We start from the raw sequence: 23,376 nt of genomic DNA, 5'->3' as shown, positions 1-23,376 counted from the left end.
TTTGTGTATTATTTATTATATATATATGATGCAGATCGAGTCAGTCAATTGGTCGACCCATCTGCTAACTATGGGGTTGGAAATTAATCTACAAGGTGTGATTTGACTCATAATAATTCATTGATTAGATTAATAAAAATAATAAAATATAAAACGTCTTAATTTGATTAGATTAAATTAAATTAATAAAAATAAAATATAAAACGTCTTAATTCTTTCTTTCCTTTCACACGGAACAATGTATTCTCGTTATCGGTCGAGGAAAGAAAAAGACCAGGCCAGGCAGAGGCAGGTATCCATGTCCATCTCTATTTCTTCTTTAATTCTCCATAACTACCGCTCTCGCTCTCTCTACCAACTATTGCTTCATTGATCGATGCTTCTCTTTCTTCTTCATCCGCTTATTCAACCATATTCATCTACCTCCCTGCAGCTCTATTTTCTTCTTTGACTTCCAAATCCTGCTCCATCTCAACTTTCCTTCGTGGGCTTTCTTGATTTTTTTTCCCTCTTCCGTTTCCCCTTGTTGTCGTGTTCTGGGATCCCCAAGTCGTCATCTTTTTTCTTGGATCTGGTCGTTCTTAATGCTGTCATGACTGGTGCGAGGGGATTCATTTGCTTTTTGCTTCTGTTTCTGCTCGAAACTTGTCGTGCTAGTGTCCAAAACTTTGGGAAACTCAATCCTGGCTTCAACGGCTCTTACATGTACTGGATAGATAATGATGGCTTGTTCCTCCTATCCGACGATTCCAATTTCGCCTTCGGATTCACCACCACCCAAGATCCTACTCTCTTTCTTCTCGTGGTGATGCACAAAAGCAGCTCAACTATAGTTTGGTCTGCCAATAGGGGCTCCCCTGTTCAGAATTCAGATAACTTTGAATTTGATCATACCGGAAATGCTTACTTACTGAGAGGGGGATCCGTCATTTGGTCCACCGGCACTGCTGATAAAGGGGTGTCCTCCATGCATTTACTAGATTCTGGGAATCTGATCTTCATTGGGAATGATGGGGCTGTTGTTTGGCAAAGTTTTACCCACCCCACTGATACCCTTCTCTCCAATCAAGAGTTCTCTGCAGGAATGAAACTTGTCAGTGATCCTGGCTCCAATAACTTGACCTATTATCTTGAGATTGAGTCTGGGGATATGATTCTTTCCGCAGGTTTTAGTCCTCCGCAGCCTTACTGGACCATGGGAAGCGACAGCCGAAGAACCATCAACCGAGATGGCAGTAATGTCACCTCTGCGATTCTCAGTGCTAATTCATGGAAATTTTATGATCCAGACAAGGTGTTGTTGTGGCAGTTCATTTTTTCTGCAGGTAACAATGCGAATGGAACTTGGGTGGCAGTGTTGGGGAATGACAGCTCCATCACTTTCTCCATGCTTCAAGGAAGTTCGACCAATCCCTCGTCTACAAGAATACCTCAAGATCAGTGTGACAGACCTGCAGCTTGTGACCCATATTATGTATGTTATCCTGGCAACGAATGCCAGTGTCCATCGTCCCTCCAGCCTTGCGAGTCGGCGATGTTTCCTTCGTGCGACACCTCAACCGAGCCAGTGGAGCTTGTAAGTGGCGGTGATGGCCTCAGTTATTTCGCTCTCGGATTTGTTCAACCGTTTTCAAAAACCACTTTGGATGGCTGCAAAGATTACTGCCTTGCAAATTGTACTTGTGGTGCTATGTTCTTCGAGGCCAGTTCAGGAAGTTGTTTTCTTTTCGATCAAATAGGAAGCATGGACGCAGCTACAAATGGGGCTGGCTTTACTTCCTACATCAAAATTTCAAGTAGTGGAGATAGAGGTGGAGATAACGGACACAGTGGTAACAAGCGCTTCCCTGTTGTCATTATCATCGTAATTGTCACTGTCATTATTATATTGGCTATGCTTTTTGCCGGTTACAAGTGCTTCCGTAAGAGCAAGAAAGTGCCCGAATCTCCAAAAGTGAGTTCGGAAGAGGATAATTTCTTGGAAGTCTTGTCGGGGATGCCAATCCGTTTCAGTTACAAGGATCTACAGACCGCGACAAATAACTTTGCTGTGAAACTTGGCCAAGGAGGGTTTGGCTCGGTTTACCGGGGAAATCTTCCCGATGGTATACAATTAGCTGTGAAGAAATTGGAAGGTATTGGCCAAGGAAAGAAAGAATTTCGAGCTGAGGTTAGCATCATAGGCAGCATACACCACCATCACCTGGTAAGGCTCAAAGGCTTCTGTGCTGAAGGAACTCACCGGCTACTGGTATACGAGTACATGGCAAATGGCTCTTTAGAAAAATGGCTTTTCAAGAAAGACAAAGGAGAATTCTTGTTGGACTGGGATACTAGATACAATATTGCATTGGGTACAGCTAAGGGGCTGGCTTATCTCCATGAAGACTGTGATCTAAAGATAGTTCACTGTGACATAAAACCTGAAAACGTGCTTCTTGACGATCACTTTATGGCTAAGGTTTCAGATTTTGGGCTTGCTAAGCTTATGACTAGAGAACAAAGTCATGTTTTTACCACATTAAGAGGCACTAGAGGGTATCTTGCACCAGAATGGATTACAAACTATGCTATATCAGAGAAGAGTGACGTGTATAGCTATGGTATGGTGTTGCTTGAGTTAATCGGAGGTAGAAAAAACTATGATCAGGCAGAAGGTTCAGAAAAATCCCACTTTCCTAGTTATGCTTTTAGGATGTTGGAAGAAGGGAAACATAAAGATATTGTTGATGCTAAACTGAAGATAGGGGAAGAGGATGAAAGGGTTGACATAGCAATAAAAGTTGCTTTGTGGTGCATTCAGGATGATATGTACCTTCGTCCGCCAATGACAAAAGTAGTGCAAATGCTCGAAGGGCTCAGCCCTGTCCCTTTGCCGCCTACAGCTTCTCAAATGGGCTCTCGTCTTTACTCGAGTTTCTTTAAGTCCATAAGCGAGGAGGGCACTTCATCGGGGCCATCGGATTGTAACAGCGACGCATATCTTTCTGCAGTTCGGCTTTCTGGTCCAAGGTAACAGCCATTAGAGATGAGGGATCGATTCTAGCCAAATTTTAGGCCTCCTCTGCAGATGAGTCAATCATACCCGTGATGGTGTGTTTTTTGTGATTTTTCTTGTTTGTAATTATTCGGAGCACAAATTTTGTGACATGATTGATTATGAAGCTATATATGATATTTGCCATTGTATTCACGATGGGTAAACGATTGTTGTAAACAATGAGAAATTAATTAAGTTGGATAACAAACATTCAATCAATGGCTTATTTCTCCACGGTGAATTCTTGTAGGTTCCACTCCAGAAATTTTAGTGCCCGATTTTGATGCGTTTTTGTGCTGCAATGTGAGGAATAAGTGATTTCTTGTAGTTTCAGTAGCCCAAGAGTAGGCAGTTAATCTGTATTATTAATTTCTACTACCAACCATATGGTTTCTTATAATAAATTTTTGATTGCACCAAAGAAATTTAAGTTACTTAGTCATATGGATTGATGGCAGAACATTCTCTCTTCTCTTGTGAAAAGGACTGAGTCAATTTTGTTGAAGCAGAATTTGGTGGTGAGTAAAAAGTAGTTGAAATTGATTTGGGTTTGGGAGTTGGGTTCGGGACACCAATCTTGACTAATTTGTTGGATGTAGCCTACCTTTTTCTTTCCTTTTCAAGTGAAATGCGAAATTTTCCTCTCGTGTCTTTTTCTCATATTTATTGTTTGAAACAAAAGGCTATTGCATTATTGTTGTTTTTATTTATTTATTTATTTTTTATGAACATGTTCTTCTATTATATCACATGCATTCTTTATATTATCTAGCACAGATATGACACTCTAGAAGACAAAGGGGCCACCAATCACCATCGTGCGCGCGTGGGTTTACACAAAATTCAAAGTTTTCCTGTACTAATTTCTTGATCTATCATTCATCCGTGAATCTATGTTATACCGGAAGTTGTGTTTGTGTATAAAACAAAAATCAGGAAATAGATTTCCTGGGTTTTGAATAATTTTCTTTAACGGGTTAAACACGACAGGGGTAATTTTGCAATGTCTATTTCTATATGGGTCCTATTTGGAAAAACTCGAAGGCATATTGATTTGTCTTCGCAAAAATGAAAAATAGGAAGTTTCATCTTGTTCCTTCTGTTCTGATTATATCTGTTTAGGATATCAATCTTAATATAATCACGTCTAATATTTATCACCAATTTTAAAATATTATTCAAACACCATGTTCAGTGTCCGTTACCCTGATTGCCTAAAATTGTTGCTAAATCTGTAAGGTACAGTAATTGTCCTAACTAAACGTTCTCTTATATCATATTGATTAAGATTTTATTAAAATGAAATCTGACGAAATTTGAAGAGGACACTTTTCTAGTTTGGGATTTAATTTGTTGTACACAATTAAACAAAGAAGATCAACCAAATCTCTGATTTTAATTTGTTAACTATACACGTGCAGGCGTACCTGTGAGACTACGAATTTGAAAGAAGTAAATATTTGTTTCAAGTGGGGAGAAATTTGTATAAACCCTGTGTGCTGCACAACAAAAGGGGGCATATCTGAATATCAAGCAAGAAAAACTTTGAACTCATCATAAATTATTACAATACTATTTTTTATTATTTTTTATTTATGTCCTAAATTACAATATATTTATTAATAAGTGTTTGTTTATATATTTTTTAAACATTTATTATTTTGATTGACTGATTATATATCACAATTGCATTGTCTTATACGTACATAATTTTTTATCATATGATTTAAGTTAAAGTCTACGACACACAATTATCTTAAACAGCAATCACCGTAATACCGTTGCACGTGCTACTTCCTAGTATTCACAAAAGTTTATAACTTCTTAATATACAAATACTTTTGAAACGATAATTTTAAACTTGTCACGCTGAATTATCTTGTAGTTCAGTGGGTGGTTTCCACAGCTTAATTTAGTTTTTTATCGATGGAAGAAACCTTCTTCCAATTTCAAAATCATCAGAACAAACAGTCATCTGAACTGATTCCATTTTTGCCTTGTCTGCCACCAAACCGTGTCTTATTATTAATAATCAAGTCACCAGCTTCACATGTTTTAAAGATTGTTAACTCCGGAATAAATGCACATTATATGGGCATCACGTAGGACCCACGCGTTTTACATATCCAGAGGTTTAAGCTATACATCTGGCCCGTGTTTCACACCATATATAGATGCCAAGACACCAACCAGTACGAGAATCTTTAGGATTTACAACATTAAAAGCAGGAAATATCAACGGGATAACAACCGAGGATTGGTGTGCGCATTCGAACAATGCCAGAAGCATGAAAAAAAGCTCCACACGCCTGCCTCTGATGGCTGACCGATATCTCTTTCACGCTTCTGCAAAACTCGCACAAACTCGTCTGAGCTCAAACTTCCATCACCATTTGCATCAAACACATGGAAAATTATCTCAATCACATTATCAGTAAGACAAATTCCACACACCTGTAAATCAGAATCACTAGTCAAACATGTGATGACCGTGTTGATCAGCCATTTTGCCAGTCAAAATTTACAAAAGGAACAGAAAACAAGTAGGCAGGAGGTTTTTAAAGAAACCTGATGAAACTCTTAATGTAGTAAGATGCTCATCAAGTGCAAAATAATCAGAAAAGGACGAACATAGACACCTACTTGCTCAGCAGCTCGATGTAAATCCTTCCTCGTCAACAAACCATTTATTTGTCCAAAACTAAAAAGTGCCACAGAAAATGGCTGCAACTTTCTTCGCAACTCCGAAAATTTCTTAAATTCCTCAGGTGTGATGCGGATATTACCAAGATGTGGTTCATTATCTAAATCATCGACGCGATCAAGCAATTTATTCAGGCTCTTCATATCGGCAGATGCAACCATGGACAATGCAAAATCTTTAGCAGAGATTGTTCCTCTTAACTTGAAGTCATAATGGGCAAACTCCAACTTCACCATCTGCAGAGTATAGACACAATTACCGTGGTATGAAATAATAACAACAACAACAACGATAATAATAATGTTCTCATCATGATATCAAGAGTGCACCAAAAGAAACTGAAAATGTTTATCTACATGATGAAATTACTTAAGATATCTAAAGTTCTACTAGTGCCAGTATTTTCCTCGGAGATGTAAGATTCCCATCTGATGCCTGCCGTGAAAGGGTATGAGAAAGTGTTGCAGGGAAGAATATGGGAGACCCACAAAAAGGCACATACAGGACAATCTCAGCAATTCACCAACTCCTTAATACCAAACTCAGTGCAGTTAAATGAAACATTTTAATTGGCGACAGTAGTCTCAAACAATAAATTATCTGGTTTTTGATTGTATCAGAATGATAAACTCTACAGCAGGATCATCCATGCTCACTAGGAGGGGACAAAGCCATGTAATTGCAAAAGCCTACACAGATATTCTACAAGATGCTGTTGCAATGATTAAGGTAGCAGGTGTATAGAGCACTTGAGCATTTTCTGAGAGAGAACAAAAGGCATATTCTTCCAAGAACACCCATGAAAACTCTGAGGGTAAACATTCACGGAAACTCTAGTCCAGATTTTGAAAATGTAGAAAAATACGGAGTCATGGACGCACTTCGTCGTGCAAATCTCTTAAGAATTGGACAAATTTATCATGTTTGAGACGTCCATTGCCATCTGGGCCGAAAAAATACTCCACCAAACCCCCATTTTCCACTGAACCGCCCAAGTTTTGCCCTGCTCGAATTCCATTGCTGTGGAGTGCTCCTTGCCTGTTATGAGCTCGCATCAAAATCATCACTCTCTTGAATTCTTCTCTGTCTATTTCCCTATTAGGATAAAAATAGTAATTCGTTTTGATCAGTTAATCAAGCAACTATCATTTCTCTGTGAGTAACAGTTTGCATGCATCAGCTGAGAAAACTTCTTCGAGCATAAATGTCGAAATTACACTCTCACCCCTCGCTCTATTTCTGTAGTTCTCATAAGCATTCATACAAACAAAAGGTATGAGTACAGGCATCAGCAGGATAAGCGCAAAATTCAAGTCAATATTAAACCATACGATTTTTCCACATTCATATAAAGTTTTCGGAAGTTGGGTTCTTGGAAAAACTCGTACACAAACATTGTTAGTGAACAGAGAGCTAAAATTGATAAAATCCACCGCTGATTGAAGAACAAAATAATCAACCCATTTGATTCAATTTAAGATACGTAACTTGAATATGTTCACAAACTATTCTCGGTACATATGATTAAAACATAAAGAGTACTCCATTTTCCACCCATCCAACTTCACCATCAAATTGGTACCTACCCACTGAAGTCAAGATCAAACATTTTGAATGCAACAGAGAAGCTTGATTCTGGGATACTGAGAAGCGTAACAAAGAATAAGTACCTATTGGAGATAATCGTGATAAAATTTTAGTCAATCTGGAGACATTTAGAGATAAATGCAAGGAAAAAGAGAGCAAGGGAAAATTAGAAAAGAAAAGTAAACAAGATGCAGGGGCAAAATTCAACTATGGGATGGAAAAATAATAAAACACAAGCTCTGAGTCACCGCTTACTCTTTAAATGATATTAGACCATCGTTATTAGTGTCAAAGAGCATAAAAAACTGAGATGGGGCACAGCGCAATTCACCAGGACTCTTCTCCCCTCTGAGATATCCATCTCTCACAAGGTGTGATTCAGATGGAGGGAAAACAGGAACAAGTGCTCGCATCAAATCTGCCGGGGTCATAAAAATTTCTCCATCACTGGCACGAACTGATGCAAAATATGCAAACACCTTTGAGAGGAACAGAATTATCTGGATGTTAATTCACAGGTTTTCTAAAATCAAGGGTTAACTTGAAAAATAAATTCAACAAGAATCTGAAGGTTCTGGATTTGATCAACAGCATTTTAGGTTAAAATACCTGTTACTCATATTATTTTGAACACAAAAACTGTAAAAATTAATAAATAAAGTTTTGGCCACCTTTAACCAACTGATATTTTCCCGTATCAAGGGCAGGGAAATGCTCACCTTGAAATGCCTACTGTAGGCATCACAGAATTGAGCAGTGGATATATAGAGGGTAATACAACTGGGCCCGAGGTTGGCATTAAACCTGTTGGCACTACTGTGCTTTTGGAAAGTGGTAACAAACCAGGTACTAATGCTAAGGAACCATCTCATGTTCAGTATTCTCGGAAGACTCCAAGGGTCCCCTTTGTCAATCTATTTAAAGATAATCGAATGGTGAATGAGTTTAGGAAACTTGAGTTCATTGCTCCTGGGACGAACAGACTGAAATTCACATATGACGATATTGACTCCGTCGAAAAGACGTACGGGTTCTGCTTGTTGGGTTATGTCATTAGTGGTAGACCCCCAACTAATGCCTTACTAGATTTGGTCAGAAGATGGGGGAAAGATGTTCACTTTCAAACTCATGAGAGCGGATGGATTGTTTTTACATTCCCTTCTGTGGAACTAAAGGACTCGATACTAAGTGAGGGACCATATATGGTTTATGGATACCATTTATTTATCAAAGAGATGCCACGATGCTTCCGATTCATGGAAGAAGATCTGAATGTTATACCGGCTTGGGTTCAAATCCATGGCTTACCCCGGACTGTTGGAACCACCTCATACTCAGTAATATAACCTCTGTATTGGGCTCACCGATACATATGGATCTACTGACCCATGGGCGCAAAAGAGTAAGGTATGCAAGAGTCTTAATAGAAATTAATGTTTCCAATCCTCGTGTGCATGAATTACAGGTGGAGCTACCCATAAGGATCGTGAATGTCAAGTTCGTGTTTGAGCAAGACATCAAATTCTAGTGAATGCCGTAAAGCTGGGCATGATAACACATGCTGCCCCAATTCGATTAGAGGTGAACATGCAGCGGGCACAAGTCGTAATCCACTCAATTCTACACGGTTTCGCTCACAAAGTGTGGCTTGGAGACGTGATAAATCACGAGGCCGATCGAGGATGGTTAGCAATCACAGACATGCTCCGCCTAGAATGGATAACCCGATTAATCCTAGCACAGAATTGAAAGGCCCATCTGAGCTACTTCCCACCGCTAAGGTAGGGAAAGTTGCGGAAATTGAGATAGTGGAATGTGTACAGCCAATAAATCATGACAGTGACTTACAGAAGCTAATTGATAAGGGAAAACAAGTTGTTGAAAGTGAATTCCCCATGTTAGGGGATACGCCTGCACAGCCTTATGACGAAGATGATGCATTTATAGAGGTAACAAGCAAGAAAAGTAAGAAGAAGAATAAGACTGAGAAGAAGAATAATAAGTATAAGAAGAAGAACAGTGGGTCGCAAGGGCAGAAGGACAAAAATTTGTCCAAATTCCTAGAGGATTTTGATGATACAAACTCATGTGATACAGAATACAGGGTAACGGGGAACGGAGACTTGGGAAAGAGATACTTTGGGAATAAAGAGACGGGGCGGCAACCCACAATTGTCTCTGGTTGTAGATGAAGATTGTTTGTTGGAATATTAGGGGACTCCACAAGCCCCTAAAACAACGGAGTGTTCGTGACAAGATGAACACTCATAAGATCGATGTTTTTGGTATTTTGGAGTCTAAGTTAGATGAGAAATCTTTGCATAGCAAGATGTGTATCCATCTCCCAGGTATGCAAGCATGTAATAATTTCTTGCTTTCTAATAAAGGTAGGATCGTTGTGTTGTGGAATCCAGACACAGTTGATATTAGTATTATTAGTGTGCATGCACAGGTTATCCATCTTCGGGTGACTTGTGTTAAGAGTAAACAATTGTTCTTTGTATCTTTTGTTTATGGTTTCAACACAATAATGCAACGTCGTGCCCTTTGCGAGGATTTGAAATACTTTGGGGATAATTGCCAAACTCCGTGGATGTTGCTTGGAGATTTTAACAGTGTGTTGACTCCTGATGAGAAAAAAAGCGGCTTACCGGTAAAAAAATTATGAGATTAATGATTTTGTGGACTGTGTTAACTCACTTGACTTGCAAGACCTTTGGTTCTTAGGTTGCTTTTACACATGGTTCAGTCCTAAATTGGATAGGGTGCTGGTTAACTCTGTTTGGATGCAGTCCAATCTTGATGGCATAGCAGATTTCTTGGCACCGGGTTGTATCTCGGATCACACATTGACAGTGGTAGCACTTCTGGATCAGCCTAGTATAACTAGGAAGCCATTCAAATTCTTCAACATGTGGACACTCAGTGCTGGTTTTGGGGATACTGTGGAGAGAAATTGGTACTTCAATGGTCATGGTACTTGGCAATACAGACTAAAACAATTATTTAAATTATTTAAAAGGTTGAAACACCCACTGCCGGCCCTGAACTCGATGAAATTCAGCAACATCTCATCACGTGCTAGGGCAGCAAAAGAGAGACTTGAAAGCTTACAGGTCTCGATGCTTGCGAGTGGTGTTATGGCTGATGAGTACAAAGAGATTAGAAGGGACACCGAAATGTTAAATGGAAGCGGAAAGATTGTTCATTGCTCAAAAGACAAAATATGATTATATCAAACAGGGGGATAGATGCACCAAATTCTTCCACAATCTTATCAAGAGAAACAACAAGAAACGATCAGTAATGGCAATACGAAAGCAGGATGGTACTACTACTACAAGTACAGCTGAAGTTGCTGAACAATTTCTTGACTTCTACAAAGGTTTGTTAGGTACTAAGGTGGAACAAACAAGTGTGCACCGAGACACCATAGAACAAGGGCCGTGTGTACAGAATATTCATTGGCCGCAACTTACTGCACCTGTCACCATGGATGAAGTCAGACGTGCATTGTTTGACATTGATAATGACAAAGCTCCTGGCCCGGATGGTTTTGGCTCGTTGTTTTTCAAGAAGGCATGGAATACGATTGGTAGAGACGTTTTCGAACCGGTAAAAGAGTTTTTTGTCAGTGGCACTTTTGAGACAGTGGAACCATTCAATTATAGCGATGGTCCCGAAATCTGCGGATGCTTCTTTTGTCCATTACTATCGACCGATTTCCTGCTGTACAGTGTTCTACAAGATCATTTCCAAAGTCCTAGTTGAGAGGTTGAGGAAGGTCATTGTTGGTATAGTTAATGAGGCGTGGTCAGCGTTTATAGAAGGTCGATCCATTGTTGATAATATTCACCTTGCTCAAGAACTGTTGAGGAAATACTCTCGTAAGCGAGGCTCTCCTCGGTGCATGTTGAAGGTTGACATTCGAATAACATATGATACAGTGGATTGGAACTTCTTACATGAGGTACTCACTTGCCTTAACTTTCCTAAAAAATTTGTTGATTGGATTTTAGAATTTGTCTCTACAGCGTCATACTCCATTACGCTGAATGGCCAATTCCATGGGCACTTTGATGGTAAAAGAGGACTTCGACAAGGTGACCCCCTTTCTCCATTCTTATTTACTCTTTGTGTGGAGGCACTTTCTAGGTCACTCAAGTGCATGTCAAGAGCAAGCTCGTTTGGTTTCCATCCGAAATGTAAGAACTTTCATGTAACACATTTAGCGTATGCGGATGATTTACTCTTGCTTTCTAGGGGTAATGTACAAAGTGTTTCCATGGTTATGAACTGCTTGAATGAGTTTGGGGATATGGCAGGGTTGCGAGTTAACCTATTGAAATCGAACATCTACATGGCCAGCATTGAACCGTATGTCCAACAGAGTATTTTGCAAATAACTGGTTTCTGCCAGGGTGAGCTCCCTTTCCGTTACCTTGGGATACCATTAGCTTCGAGGAAGCTGCGGTCCTCGGATTATAGCCTACTTGTAGATGCTGTCGGGAACAAGATAAAGGCATGGCCTAGTCATTCTTTGTCATATGCAGGGAAACTTGAACTCATTAGAATAGTGAGTCAGGGAGTGGACAGTTTTTGGCTATCTATTCTCCCTATCCCGACTAACATCTTAAATAATATTCATGCTATGTGCAGGAAGTTTGTGTGGCCGAGCAACCATCCTCCAATTGCTTGGGCACAACTTTGTCGTCCGATTGAGGATGGTGGATTGGGACTGAAAAATCTTAAAGCATGGAATGAAGCATTGATCTGCAAAACGTTATGGAAAATTCATATGAAGAAAGACAGCTTGTGGATTAGATGGGTGAATCACACGTACAGCACGTTTGGTGGCGTTTGGCAGTGGACATGGAGAGGGGAAGGGTTAAGCAGATTTTGTGTATCAGGGACAAGTTGGTGCATGCTTCGGGGTCGGTGCATGCGGCGGCGACGTGCTTAAATGGCTGGTTTAATGGCAAAACAGGGCTTCGTCATGCATATCGGTTCTTTGCTAATTCATTGGGAAGATGGCCTTGGAAGCCTCTCGTGGCGACATCTTTCATCCTCCCAAAACATCGAGTTGCCCTTTGGTTATTTGCTCATAACAAGTTCCTTACTCGGGATAGACTTGGACATATCACTGATACATCTTGTGCACTTTGTACTGTGAATGCTGAATCTTTTGATCATCTATTCTTCAGGTGCAGTGTCTCGACTCGTATCTGGGATGAAATTCGGAAGTGGCTTGGGATGAAGAAGTCCATGGGATCTTCAACAACTGTGCTTAAAGCATTTAGAGGAGTCTACCGAGGTAACTCGGTCCTTAATAAGATGAGGAGTGTTGCTCTTGCAGCTACAGTGTACACTGTTTGAAATGCAAGGAATCGTGTTGTGTTTGAGAGTGAGAAGCCAGATGTTGAAGCTATAGTTAAGAATATTAAAATTTTATGCTTTCGTTGTATTCCCGCTGCGATTTCAGTTATCGATGATTTGTAGTAGCATAGGCAGGGTTTCGAACCCATGGTAACTTTTTTCCTGGGGATGCCCAGGGTAGTTGTACATGTACTATCTTTTTACCTTATTTAATGTAAGTAATTTCATTACAAAAAAATTATCATAGTTCAGCTCCAAGAATCTAGTAGACGCGTAACATTCTGTAACAAAAAGTGGGCTGAAGCCTGAAGCCTCCTATATGTCAGACAAGGAGATGGTTCGAGAAAAGAAGTTATCCTGATCTCAGAAAATTTGACTGATCAACAGAGGAGTACATCAACATGAGTTCAAATTATAAGTTATTTAATCAATTAACTTATCTGTTTGGTGGAAATAAAAATTATATCACCTATAACTCTGCTATTTACTGTATAAACTCCACACGCGAGGAAATTGTTATGTTACCAATGGAAACAGGTAGTTCCTGTCCTTTATTGGCTTTTCCTTCAACCTCCAAATGAGAATTGAAGGTCCTTGTGCTTCCCTAAAAGGATAAGCAAATTAAAAGTAGCATTGCTACTCTCCTAGTTAGAGAGTCTACAAAATGAAAAACAATTCAGCCCAATCAAGTATTCTGCTGCAAGGTGGTATGGTTCATATAATTTATTGAGAAAAAAAATATAGTATTTTGTTTGGCCCCAAAACAAATTGTCTGGTGGTATTGATCGGACATGGAATTCACATTTTTTATGCTAAGAGACGTGTAATGCCAGTACAATCCCCAACTTTCTTCATTGAAGACTCCGGTTAAGACAGCATGACAAGACCAAAACAGTGGTCTTGAGAATGAGGGTGGCAATTTCTCCTAAAGAACTTCAACTGTAGAGGAAGTCCTAAAGTACCTGTTTAACATAAAAAGGAAATGTCTTTGTTGCTGCATTGATGTACTCTTTTTCTCTTACTTTGGTTGACAAATATACTATTTGAGTGAATGTTTAACCTACAATATATAAAGCTCCAAGTCGTATTAAGTGCATTGAGAATTTGAGATTTAGGTCATACTTGGATTGATACTTGTTTGGACTTGCAAAATTCGAATGAATTTCAAATCCACTTTATGTCAGTATAAGTCGTTGCAATGTAATTACTGTGGATTTTAATCATTTCATTTCTAATCAATCCATGTGTAACAACACCCTGGCCAAATGCGCAATTATTCAGTCCCATGTATTCTAAGCTAATCCAGGTATCAAAGCATACGGAGATCAGATTAGTAACTAATCAAAATATAAAATCTCTTGTGAAACATTCAAACTTCAGCTCTCACCAATAATCAATTCACACCCATTAGAGAGGGAGAATAAAGAGGGGACTGCGGAGGGGATTTATCCTTTAAAAACTGAAGACTGATATTTTGAAGTGTAACTCAACCAATGCCAGAAATAATACCTTCTCTGGAGGACTACGCATCCTGATACGCTTCTCGTAGTTAAAGAATACTTTTTTCCTATATGCATCTGCGTCACAAAACAAAATAAGAGCCGACGTAATAGCAAAATAACGAACAACATTTTATCAGTTTAAATGTAAAAAAAAAAACAGTAATAGGTGAAACTTTACCTGCAAAGAGAAATTTAGATTCCTCACTTGGTTTGGACGCGGATTGTGAAAGAGAAGCAGCAGGGGGTTGCGTTGACCAGTCGGAGAAGGATATCGATATGGGGGAATCAAGAGAAGAAGGTGAAAAAGAGTAAAACGAAACGGCCAGGGTAGAGCTGGTAATTATTCCGGCAGAAATCAATCTTAGTAGATTGCTTTTGACATTATCATCGCGATTACTTTGAAAATATGATGATTCCATGGGCGGCGTTTTGGCGGCGAATCGGCGGGAATGGAAGCGTTGGGCGGTTGGAAATCGGTGGATCGACGTCGATGATCGGCGAAGTACGGACCAACAGTACATATTACTCATTCGGACTATACGATGATTTGTGATGTAAAAATTGCCGTCAATCTGGAAAAACCCGCAACAACAACGTAAGTCTTATCCTGTGCTTTTATTACCCGTCAATTGAGTTGACATAATCATGATTGAATGATTAAATAAATTGATATTTTAATTTTAAATCAATGAATTAATTGATGTGCGAAAAATATTAATATTAAATGTACAAAATTGCAACTAAATATAACTAAATCTGGCAAAGCTCGTGTCCAGATATTTAGTTGAATTGTAGTCATATCCTATTTTGCTACCATTTTACATGATTAAAAAAAAGTAGAATAGTTTTAATTTTATTGAAATATCACAATGAAAATAGTAATGTGATAATAAAGCTCGAAATATTAGATATCTAATTATTATTCAATTTTAACATTAAATAATTATTTATGTCATATTGCAAAATCACCGGAGGACAGCATTCAAGTAATTCAAAATTACATCGGACATTAACACTTTCAAAACTTCTATCCGTAAGTGACCACACCGTATATACGTCCAGAACTTGTATTTGTGTGGCCCATTATGAATAGATTGTGTTCCCTTAATTTCTTATTTCACCCAATACATAATTTTGAGAAAATAAAATATAGTTATAATCTTATTTTAAAGTATGATAATAATAAAATAAAATAAAACAAGATAGATTCCAGCTGAACATTGAGATTGTGTAGACTAGATTGGAACTCGAAATTTTGTAGGAGGAGATAGGGCAGGAGTGGGAGGTGGAGAAGAATACATTACTTAGTTTAGGTGGTGTGGAAGCTAGCTAGGGGCCTCCGCCCATTTAGCTTTGGGAATATTTTTTAATTCATCATCAATTATAGAGTGCTAAACGTTTCGCGGTACAAGGAAGATTTTAAAACGTATGTTACTTTTACAAATCTTGTGTTCATCAAGCACTGCTAATTCACAGATCCTGCAGTCTATTAAAAAGCATCAACACAATATATAACCATGCACACCTCAGCTCGTGTGCTTAATATGATCACCTTCAAAATCATCCACCCCTCCTCTCATATGCTCTTTCGTATACACGCGGTGCCGCCTCTCTCTTCCATATATAACCCAAAATACTAGAGACAACATCACCGCAGATGCTACCATCACCAGACCAACATATATCCATTGGCTGTATTTTCTTAGTCCAGGACAGTACACCCCATCTATTTCAGAAAATGTTTGTCTCACAAAACTGCAATCTTCAAGATCAACCAGAAATGGACCGTACTGATACAAACCATAGCTCACATTAACACCAGCAGCCATCTGACCATAAATGGTTGGATTCAGACGTCCCGTCGTAACACAGATCCCATTTGGTGATGCTTCACATACGTATCCGCTCCATACCTGCATATCGTATTCACATATATATTTCAAAGCTGCATTTGACCATCTAAAACAATACATCCCCAAACTTACCTGTGTCGCATTGTTCAAATCAACTTCACCAGGTACACAAGTTCGAGGAGTCAGGTCAGGATTAAAAGGGTTACAAAGGTTTGGTACGAGTGGACCAGATTGATTGTAGTAGAGAGGAACAAAGCTGGGGGAAAAATTGATGTTCGAGACATTAGATATTACTGTGTTGATTAAAGTGACCAATTGGGATGTTACTTCCTTGCTTCTTGTCAAGGTTTCTTGTGCAGTGGCATTATCTACACATGGTAATATATCATCAAGTGCTGTATGAGCAGTCGGATTTTGGACCCACTCATTCATTGCGACGCATGTATCTCCAGTCACACTAAAATATATACCAAAGGAAGATGTCAATTACGATCACATAAATTATCCATCTTTGAATACTAAGAACAGTGACAGAATAAGTAAAAGCAATAGAATTTCTAACTTGTGGAGGAGAAGAAAAATTCCACACAGTATGAACGTCCCTGTCACAAGAATCCATCCAGTGATCACCAAGCTGCAACCAAAAGATTATGAACATTAATGCAACCACCTGTCAAGGCACAACTTGAATAATCAAATTACACGAGATACAGTCAAAGGTAAATAGCCAAATCACTCACATGTACACACAAAACTGCATGCCAAAAATTGAAAACACTGCAAAGAGGAAATTCCAAAGTTGAATAGACGCAAGTAAAAAACATCATGAACAGAAGTTCAAGTATCTTTCTTCCGACTTGAGGAATGGGATTAGTCATACCGAATCCAAGAAATGTTAAAAGAAGCATGACAGCAGAGAGTATGATAAGAGCCAATCTCCTGAAAGAACATTTTCATATCATTTTCAAACTAAATTCAAAAGACGAGAATTCTAACTGGGATTCAAACTCACACTGATCGAATTAAATCTTTTATGTCTTTTGAATTATCTTCTGTTTTGCTTGCAAGGGTATTAGCAGAAGAGTTTATCTTGGATTGAATCTGGTCAATGTCCGTTTGGACATTCGAAGGTAGAAAAACTTGCTCCACGTTAATTTGCTTGGCTGCAGAAAGATATTCTGACACATTTCTAAGACTCTCAGATGTGATATCTGCCTGATGAACGACATATTCCAAAGTATTCATCGTACTGCTATGAAATTTTCCCTGACCAGTGTATAATACAATACATCCAATGCTGAACAAGCATGACAGAAATTAGTTTCACTCCAAATGTGTGTGCATACATGTGTTTAAACAGAGAGAGAGAGAGAGAGTGTGTGTACATTGCAACAATGGTAAAGAAAACGAGGAAGATGAGAGAGAGTGCATAAGCGATTCGAGAATAGCCATAAGGTTCTCTCCGACAGCAACAGTAGCAGAGACAGATGAGAGACAAACAAAGCCCAAAAACCGCAAACCAGATTATTGCCACCACAAAAAATGGAATGGCAGTGTATGCCACTGACTGCAATTAAATATGAATTGATATCAATTAATGAAAACATGGCTAACAGTTCTCGTAGAGCAGCCTGTATGATCTGTTAAAAATTTATCACATATCAGATCAACCTGCGACGAGTTAAGAGGCTTTAATAAAAAGATAGAAATTTGGTTGTTTATCAAATGACTTGAAACTCTTCACCATGCCGTGATCAAAATTTTGGCATGTGTTTGGGGCATCACTGCATTGCAACAATATGCAGCGCTGATTCTAAACAAGCATTCCTCATCAACTCTTTCAGGTCAACATAAGATTGAAGTTCAAAGCAAAGAATAGATGTCTGATAATTTCTTTTTTTCAGAAATAGTTCAGCTGTCTCCTTTTGACCACTATGCACTCACAAGGAGCCTGAGCTTAAAACCAGCAGAATACATCCCAATATAAGGTCACAGAACCAAAAAAATGGAGACCTATAGTAATTTAGCATATAGTTCACATGCATTAGGCCATTTCGGCACAGGCACGCCTCTTTTCCTGAAAGATTATGCGCACTTTAGTGTCAACTACAAAAGTGAAACAACTTAAAATAAAATCTTGTTAACATTGAATCAGGCAATCATTGCGCACATTTAGTCATGCCTATATAGTTCTTAAAATCATACTTGGTTTCAATATCAGTACCTTCAAAATATTTTAGCATGGAAATTCATGTTCATCATCATCAACGAAAAAACCAAACTGCAGAAAGTGGGATCAAGGATATTATCGACTCATATAACTCTAACCGGTGGAGAAAAATCAAATATCCATAATATATGAGATGTGGTGGCCTGTACACATAGCTACATGGATACTCTTTTTTCCCTTTGCCCCAAGCGTAGCAACAAATCAGATAGTATCCTTGTTCATCCTACGATATATCAATGATCTCAATCCTGTAAGTCACGGTTTTCAAACCGCCATCTACTTCAAATTCAATAGAAACCAAACAATCAATTCTTCTGTTTGATACTGAAGTTATTTCAGTCTTTTTATGGCTAATTTCTATGGAATTATACTAAAATCTGTATTCACCCCATAACCACGGGAATAAATGGAAAACAATTTCTTCACACAGCCTAATGGATGAGCAATGCGTCTTCTCCACGGACCCATATGAGAGTAGTGATCTCTCTTAAACAAATAATTCTAGAAATACAGAAAATAAAGACTACTTTCAGAGAAAAAATTCGAAGAACATAAAAAAAATGTTTTCATGGTGGAGGAAGTAAAAAAGTGACTGATGTGAAGCCCAAAACGTGCATCAACTAACGAGCGTAAGAAAACAAGTTAAAATATTTAAAGACCTACAGCCCAGTAATGGCGATTGCTGATGTTCCAGCCTCCCGTGTATTTTTGAAAATCATTAAGAGGGTCTTTTCTGTAGGTTCTGTGCGCAGCAAGCGCAAGAGGCTCGCTTATATTATCAGCAAGCAATCTCTCCGGTCTAGCCCAAGACACAAGCACCCCGCCGTGACCCTTAACCTCATTGTGTTTCCCTGCATGAGTTTCAGGAAATCGGGAAGTAGCACTACATTAAATAAAGGAAAACAAATAGTGATTGAGGTGAGTTGCTGACCTGAAGCTGGGAATGTATGAAAAGAATCTGAAGAAGATGCAAATGGTAAACCTGATGAAAGAAGCAGAAAGATGGCAACAAGGTAAAGTAACAGAGACCCGGAACATAGCATGGTTTGGTATGACAAGATCGGGTTGGATTGATTCATGTATCTCTGGGAAACAAATTTGGCATGTAGATCTGTCTTGTGTCCTTTTTGAAATTTGCAGGTTGGTAAAAAAGGTGTATACGTTTCTTAAATCGGCGGTCGTTGGGTTATGGAAAAATGAATGAGTGGGATTAGTTGAAAAATAATGATAATACATATATAGAGTTTGACAGAGACAGACAAAAAGACAGACAGAGCATGGTGTTTAAAATAATGGTGTCGAATGCCAAATGGGCATCGGATTCGATACAATCCCACCAATATTTTTCCCACAATTGCGCGCTTTTTGACTTGTGTTGAGCCACGTCCCACACTCTACACCTTTTTCAAATTAAAAAAAGATATATATACATATATATATCACCATCTTTTGTTCTTTTTTGGCGTCGTGTGTATGTAGACTTTTCCTGAATCAGAAGAGGGTCAGGGATATGGTGAGTCAATATCAATAATTAATATCAATAATTAAGTAAGAAGTTGCTGAATATTATCGGTATTTAGTCAGAGTCGGATTGATCACCGAAAAGCACACATCTGCTCTAATCAACACCGCATTTTATTCCGCCTAAAGCTACGGCGAATATGTGCTGTGTATTTATGTAGATATATATAGCCTAAAGGTAAAAACTTGTGTGAGACGGTCTCATGGGTCGTATTTGTGAGACGGATCTCTTATTTGTGTGACTAAGATTTCCGGGTAAAAAATTATAACTTGTAATTTACCAACGGTGAACAGTTACAAATGACTAACCTACTTTTATTGCAATCAACAAAAACAACGATAACATTTATTATAAATTATCTATGAATCAACACATTTTATATAATATATAAAAATTCACTTGGCACCATCTATTTTACTTATATGCTTAATTACCTAATGATTAACATACTTGTTATGTTATACTTTCTCAATAACCATCTTTTGCTAACTACATATTCAATGTATAAATCAAATTCAATGGAAAACAATCTTACTGTATGTGTATCGACTGTGAACAATGTCAATACAACTATCTATTTCAGAAAAAAATTGAAGAACTAATAAGAAGACTTTACTCCTTCCCAGTATGGGACATCACCTTATGAAGAGTGCTTAACATGGAATCAAAGCACTTGCTCTTGCTAGACTATGTAACAAGCATTGAGACAACCCCAAATACTAACGAGTTCCAACCAAACAACCATGTACATTAAATTAATAATAAAATCTTTATCTTATGGTACCAAAAATGCTTAGTCGTTGTACATGTGTGTAAACGTATTATAAACTTTAGATTATGCTTGATCAAACCAACGTATATAAAAAACGATCTACACTTCGTTACTCTGTGTATTTACTTTTTATTTTCCTCATAGTACATCAACCACTTCCTTGTTAATTTATTTTGCTTACATGTTACCGACCTGTACTTTCTTCTTAATACGAGCTCCAAACAATTTTTATTCATATACTTTAATTTCTTTATTAGTCTATCGTTATAGTCATCTATTCAGCTGTCTTGTCAATTAAATTAATTCTCATGTTTAAATATAATAAAAACTCGAGGTTACAAAATTCATAAATATGTCAACTAAATTTTCAAAATTTTTTTTATGTATATTGAAATCATGTCTGCATTAACAAGTTTTCAAATTTTTTTAAGTACACTAAGATTTTTTTAAGGTAAAAACTCGTAACTTTATTGATTAAAATCATCCATTATAAGATTAACCAACCAAAAAGAAAATTTACCATTCATCCAAACAAAAGGTGAAGGCGAAGAAAAATCAAAACGAGCAATATTATGAGCAACATTATTCGACGATCGACAGAACTGAATGCATTCAGAAATCGCAGATCTCTTCAAATGCTCCCTAATATCTTTGCACAAAGTCCAATATATCCAAGACCCAAGATCATCTTGTTCGGTAGTGACTGCTTGCACTGTCAATAGAGAATCAGATGCTACTTGTACACTAAGATTTTATGTGCTCTTATCGATTGTTTAATGGCTCATGTTATACCTAATATTTAAGTTAAAGTTGCCACGTTCATAAATCCATTAACCTCGACAATATCATTAAATGTAACACCCTTACAACCACTACCATGATTTAAATACGGATAATTTATTTGCGAATTTATAATAACTTATTTATGGAGTAGATCCCTCATTATATTTTAAGATGAGTAAATACTTTATATTCAATTTGAGACATGTTATTAAACTTCTCTCATTTGAACACTAACTCAACATTTTTCCTAATAATTTTCACTTTTATAAATTCTTGTTTTCCATATTTTTTACTTTGTTAAGCAGAGTGCCAACTTGAAATACTAATCATATGAATACGGATATAAACGAAAATAAAAAAATACTATACTCATAATAATTATAGTTTTTAAAATTACATTATTAAATAAGATCTACATAAATATAAACACATGGTTAGTTAATCTGGAAAAAAATATAAATACTTATATGTTAAACTACAAATCTGGGTAAGACACCTCAAGAATTGAGGTTTTCTTGCCTAGTATATATCTAAATGACTAGTTTGAGAAAGGATGATGGAATCACGATGGTGAAAGGGTAGTTTACATTTTGATTTTATGAAGAACAATTTTTTTTTTAAACATTTTGATGGGAGTGGGCTTAATCCTGTTGGACTTTAGCATATGGGGTGTAGATGGGTTGCTCTTTGGCATAATTTGAATTCGGGCTCAACGAGTTCCTCCAAATCGAAAATTTCAATATCACTATCACCGAGATACTATCATTATCAACATCTTTAATTAAATATTCATTTGTTGTATGTCTTTTTGTTAATCCCACGAACATAGATTTTGTCGGTCTAATTGATTAACATAAACGAAAAGCCTATTACGATAGTTGGTTTTACAACCCTTTAATGTTTTAATATATGGAGAGATATAATATGAAGTATCAAAATTTTATTTTTTTTATGTTCAACTGTTCTGTCGTGTATAGTATGACAACTGTTTGTTCCATTTCACTCTTATCTGAGAACAAAAAAAAACTCATAACCTTATTTTTATTACATTCAATTACATTTTACCAAACAAAAATTAAGATTTTATAAAGGGTCAATCATCTCACTTGTGGAAAAAGCACATAGAGCTTGGAATCCAAACACTAGATTTTCTAAATTTGGGTTCATGTTGAATGAGAATCGGGTGTCATCTAGTAGGACTTGCATTAATGATACACTCTTTCTAAATTCGGGTTCATATTGAATGGCAATAGGTGTCATGTGTTTCAAACCAAATACTGTTATCTTTAACCCTAGCCAATTGGGTCTTGGTAGGACTTACATCAATGATGGACTCCATTGTTACATCATGTTCATAACTCCATTTAGAAAAAGAAACGAGGAAAATATGTAGAAAGGCATAATTATAAACATTATTGAATGTCAAATAGAAAATTAAAGAAATTTATATAATAAACTTATGGGATGTGACTAGTTTGCGAGAGTGGATTATTTGCATCCATCGGTTATGATACTACGATCAACAACTCAATTCACAAAGATGATTCAAGAAGTTGCAGAGATTCTAATGTATTCGGGTCTATTGAAGTTCAGATAAATTTGGTAATAGTAACTTGACTGTTACTATATTGTATACTGATATTGGGTATTATGTGATGATAAAAACTCATCGGTTGGTACATATGTCTAGAATGTTTTAGGGCAATCATGATTGTGTTCAGTTATCGACAATAAAAATGAGAAAAATCAACAGATTTGAAAAGAAAGAAATGATTCAAAGCAATAAAAAGAGCTCAAACCAAAATTGTTAAACTCTTCTGTATTTTTACTTAGGCATGTTTAAGGTAAAAAGACAAGTAATTCTTAGTTCACATTCTTCCATTTAAAATCATCCTTGGCTAGAGCAGAGTTTTACCAGAAAAACTATTAAATCCTGCTTCAACAAAAACATTTTACTTTTTTATTATTTGATTTAGTATTATTGTTAATGTAAAACCCAATTGAGAA

General features: G+C 37.4%; 3 protein-coding genes across 4 annotated transcripts; 1 reads left to right on the top strand and 2 right to left on the bottom strand.

The window, feature by feature from the left end:
* The first annotated feature begins 232 nt into the window (after positions 1–232).
* LOC140967059 (G-type lectin S-receptor-like serine/threonine-protein kinase SD2-5) lies at positions 233–3,483 on the top strand. The gene has a single exon (XM_073427416.1). It carries the CDS (start codon positions 593–595, stop codon positions 3,014–3,016), a length of 2,424 nt encoding a protein of 807 aa, XP_073283517.1. The 5' UTR covers positions 233–592; the 3' UTR covers positions 3,017–3,483.
* A 1,554-nt stretch (positions 3,484–5,037) lies between these two features.
* Positions 5,038–14,828, bottom strand: LOC140967044 (calcium uptake protein, mitochondrial). 2 transcript variants are annotated; one of them, XM_073427390.1, is made up of 7 exons: positions 14,388–14,828; positions 14,217–14,284; positions 7,587–7,810; positions 7,331–7,414; positions 6,626–6,839; positions 5,684–5,980; positions 5,038–5,494 (listed from the first exon to the last, which is right to left on the bottom strand). In XM_073427390.1, the coding sequence occupies exons 1-7, from the start codon at positions 14,737–14,739 to the stop codon at positions 5,276–5,278; spliced, it is 1,458 nt and encodes a 485-aa protein (XP_073283491.1). In that variant the 5' UTR covers positions 14,740–14,828; the 3' UTR covers positions 5,038–5,275. The 2 variants fall into 2 exon arrangements, with proteins under 2 accessions (XP_073283491.1, XP_073283492.1); XM_073427391.1 differs by lacking the exon at positions 7,331–7,414.
* A 771-nt stretch (positions 14,829–15,599) lies between these two features.
* Positions 15,600–19,565, bottom strand: LOC140967064 (uncharacterized). Its single transcript, XM_073427422.1, has 9 exons — positions 19,224–19,565; positions 18,956–19,143; positions 17,448–17,629; positions 17,075–17,359; positions 16,943–17,001; positions 16,803–16,839; positions 16,625–16,696; positions 16,195–16,519; positions 15,600–16,122 (listed from the first exon to the last, which is right to left on the bottom strand). The coding sequence occupies exons 1-9, from the start codon at positions 19,369–19,371 to the stop codon at positions 15,736–15,738; spliced, it is 1,683 nt and encodes a 560-aa protein (XP_073283523.1). The 5' UTR covers positions 19,372–19,565; the 3' UTR covers positions 15,600–15,735.
* Positions 19,566–23,376: the final 3,811 nt, after the last annotated feature.

Source organism: Primulina huaijiensis, unplaced genomic scaffold (assembly GCF_012295235.1).
Source record: "Primulina huaijiensis isolate GDHJ02 unplaced genomic scaffold, ASM1229523v2 scaffold23545_ERROPOS1600000+, whole genome shotgun sequence".
Classification (NCBI taxonomy): domain Eukaryota; kingdom Viridiplantae; phylum Streptophyta; class Magnoliopsida; order Lamiales; family Gesneriaceae; genus Primulina; species Primulina huaijiensis.
This window is presented reverse-complemented; position numbering and strand designations above follow the sequence as displayed.

Excerpts from the sequence above, each read along its gene's own strand:
- LOC140967064 (XM_073427422.1), bottom strand. The coding sequence starts at position 19,371 with ATGAATCAATCCAACCCGATCTTGTCATACCAAACCATGCTATGTTCC. Across the intron at positions 16,840-16,942 it reads TTTAACATTTCTTGGATTCG|TGTTTTCAATTTTTGGCATG; the intron begins GTATGACTAATC and ends TCCTCTTTGCAG. Across the intron at positions 16,520-16,624 it reads ATTTTTCTTCTCCTCCACAA|TGTGACTGGAGATACATGCG; the intron begins GTTAGAAATTCT and ends TATATATTTTAG.
- LOC140967059 (XM_073427416.1), top strand. The coding sequence starts at position 593 with ATGACTGGTGCGAGGGGATTCATTTGCTTTTTGCTTCTGTTTCTGCTC.
- LOC140967044 (XM_073427390.1), bottom strand. The coding sequence starts at position 14,739 with ATGAGTAATATGTACTGTTGGTCCGTACTTCGCCGATCATCGACGTCG. Across the intron at positions 14,285-14,387 it reads ATCTAAATTTCTCTTTGCAG|ATGCATATAGGAAAAAAGTA; the intron begins GTAAAGTTTCAC and ends TTTGTGACGCAG. Across the intron at positions 5,981-6,625 it reads TAAGAGATTTGCACGACGAA|ATGGTGAAGTTGGAGTTTGC; the intron begins GTGCGTCCATGA and ends TATACTCTGCAG.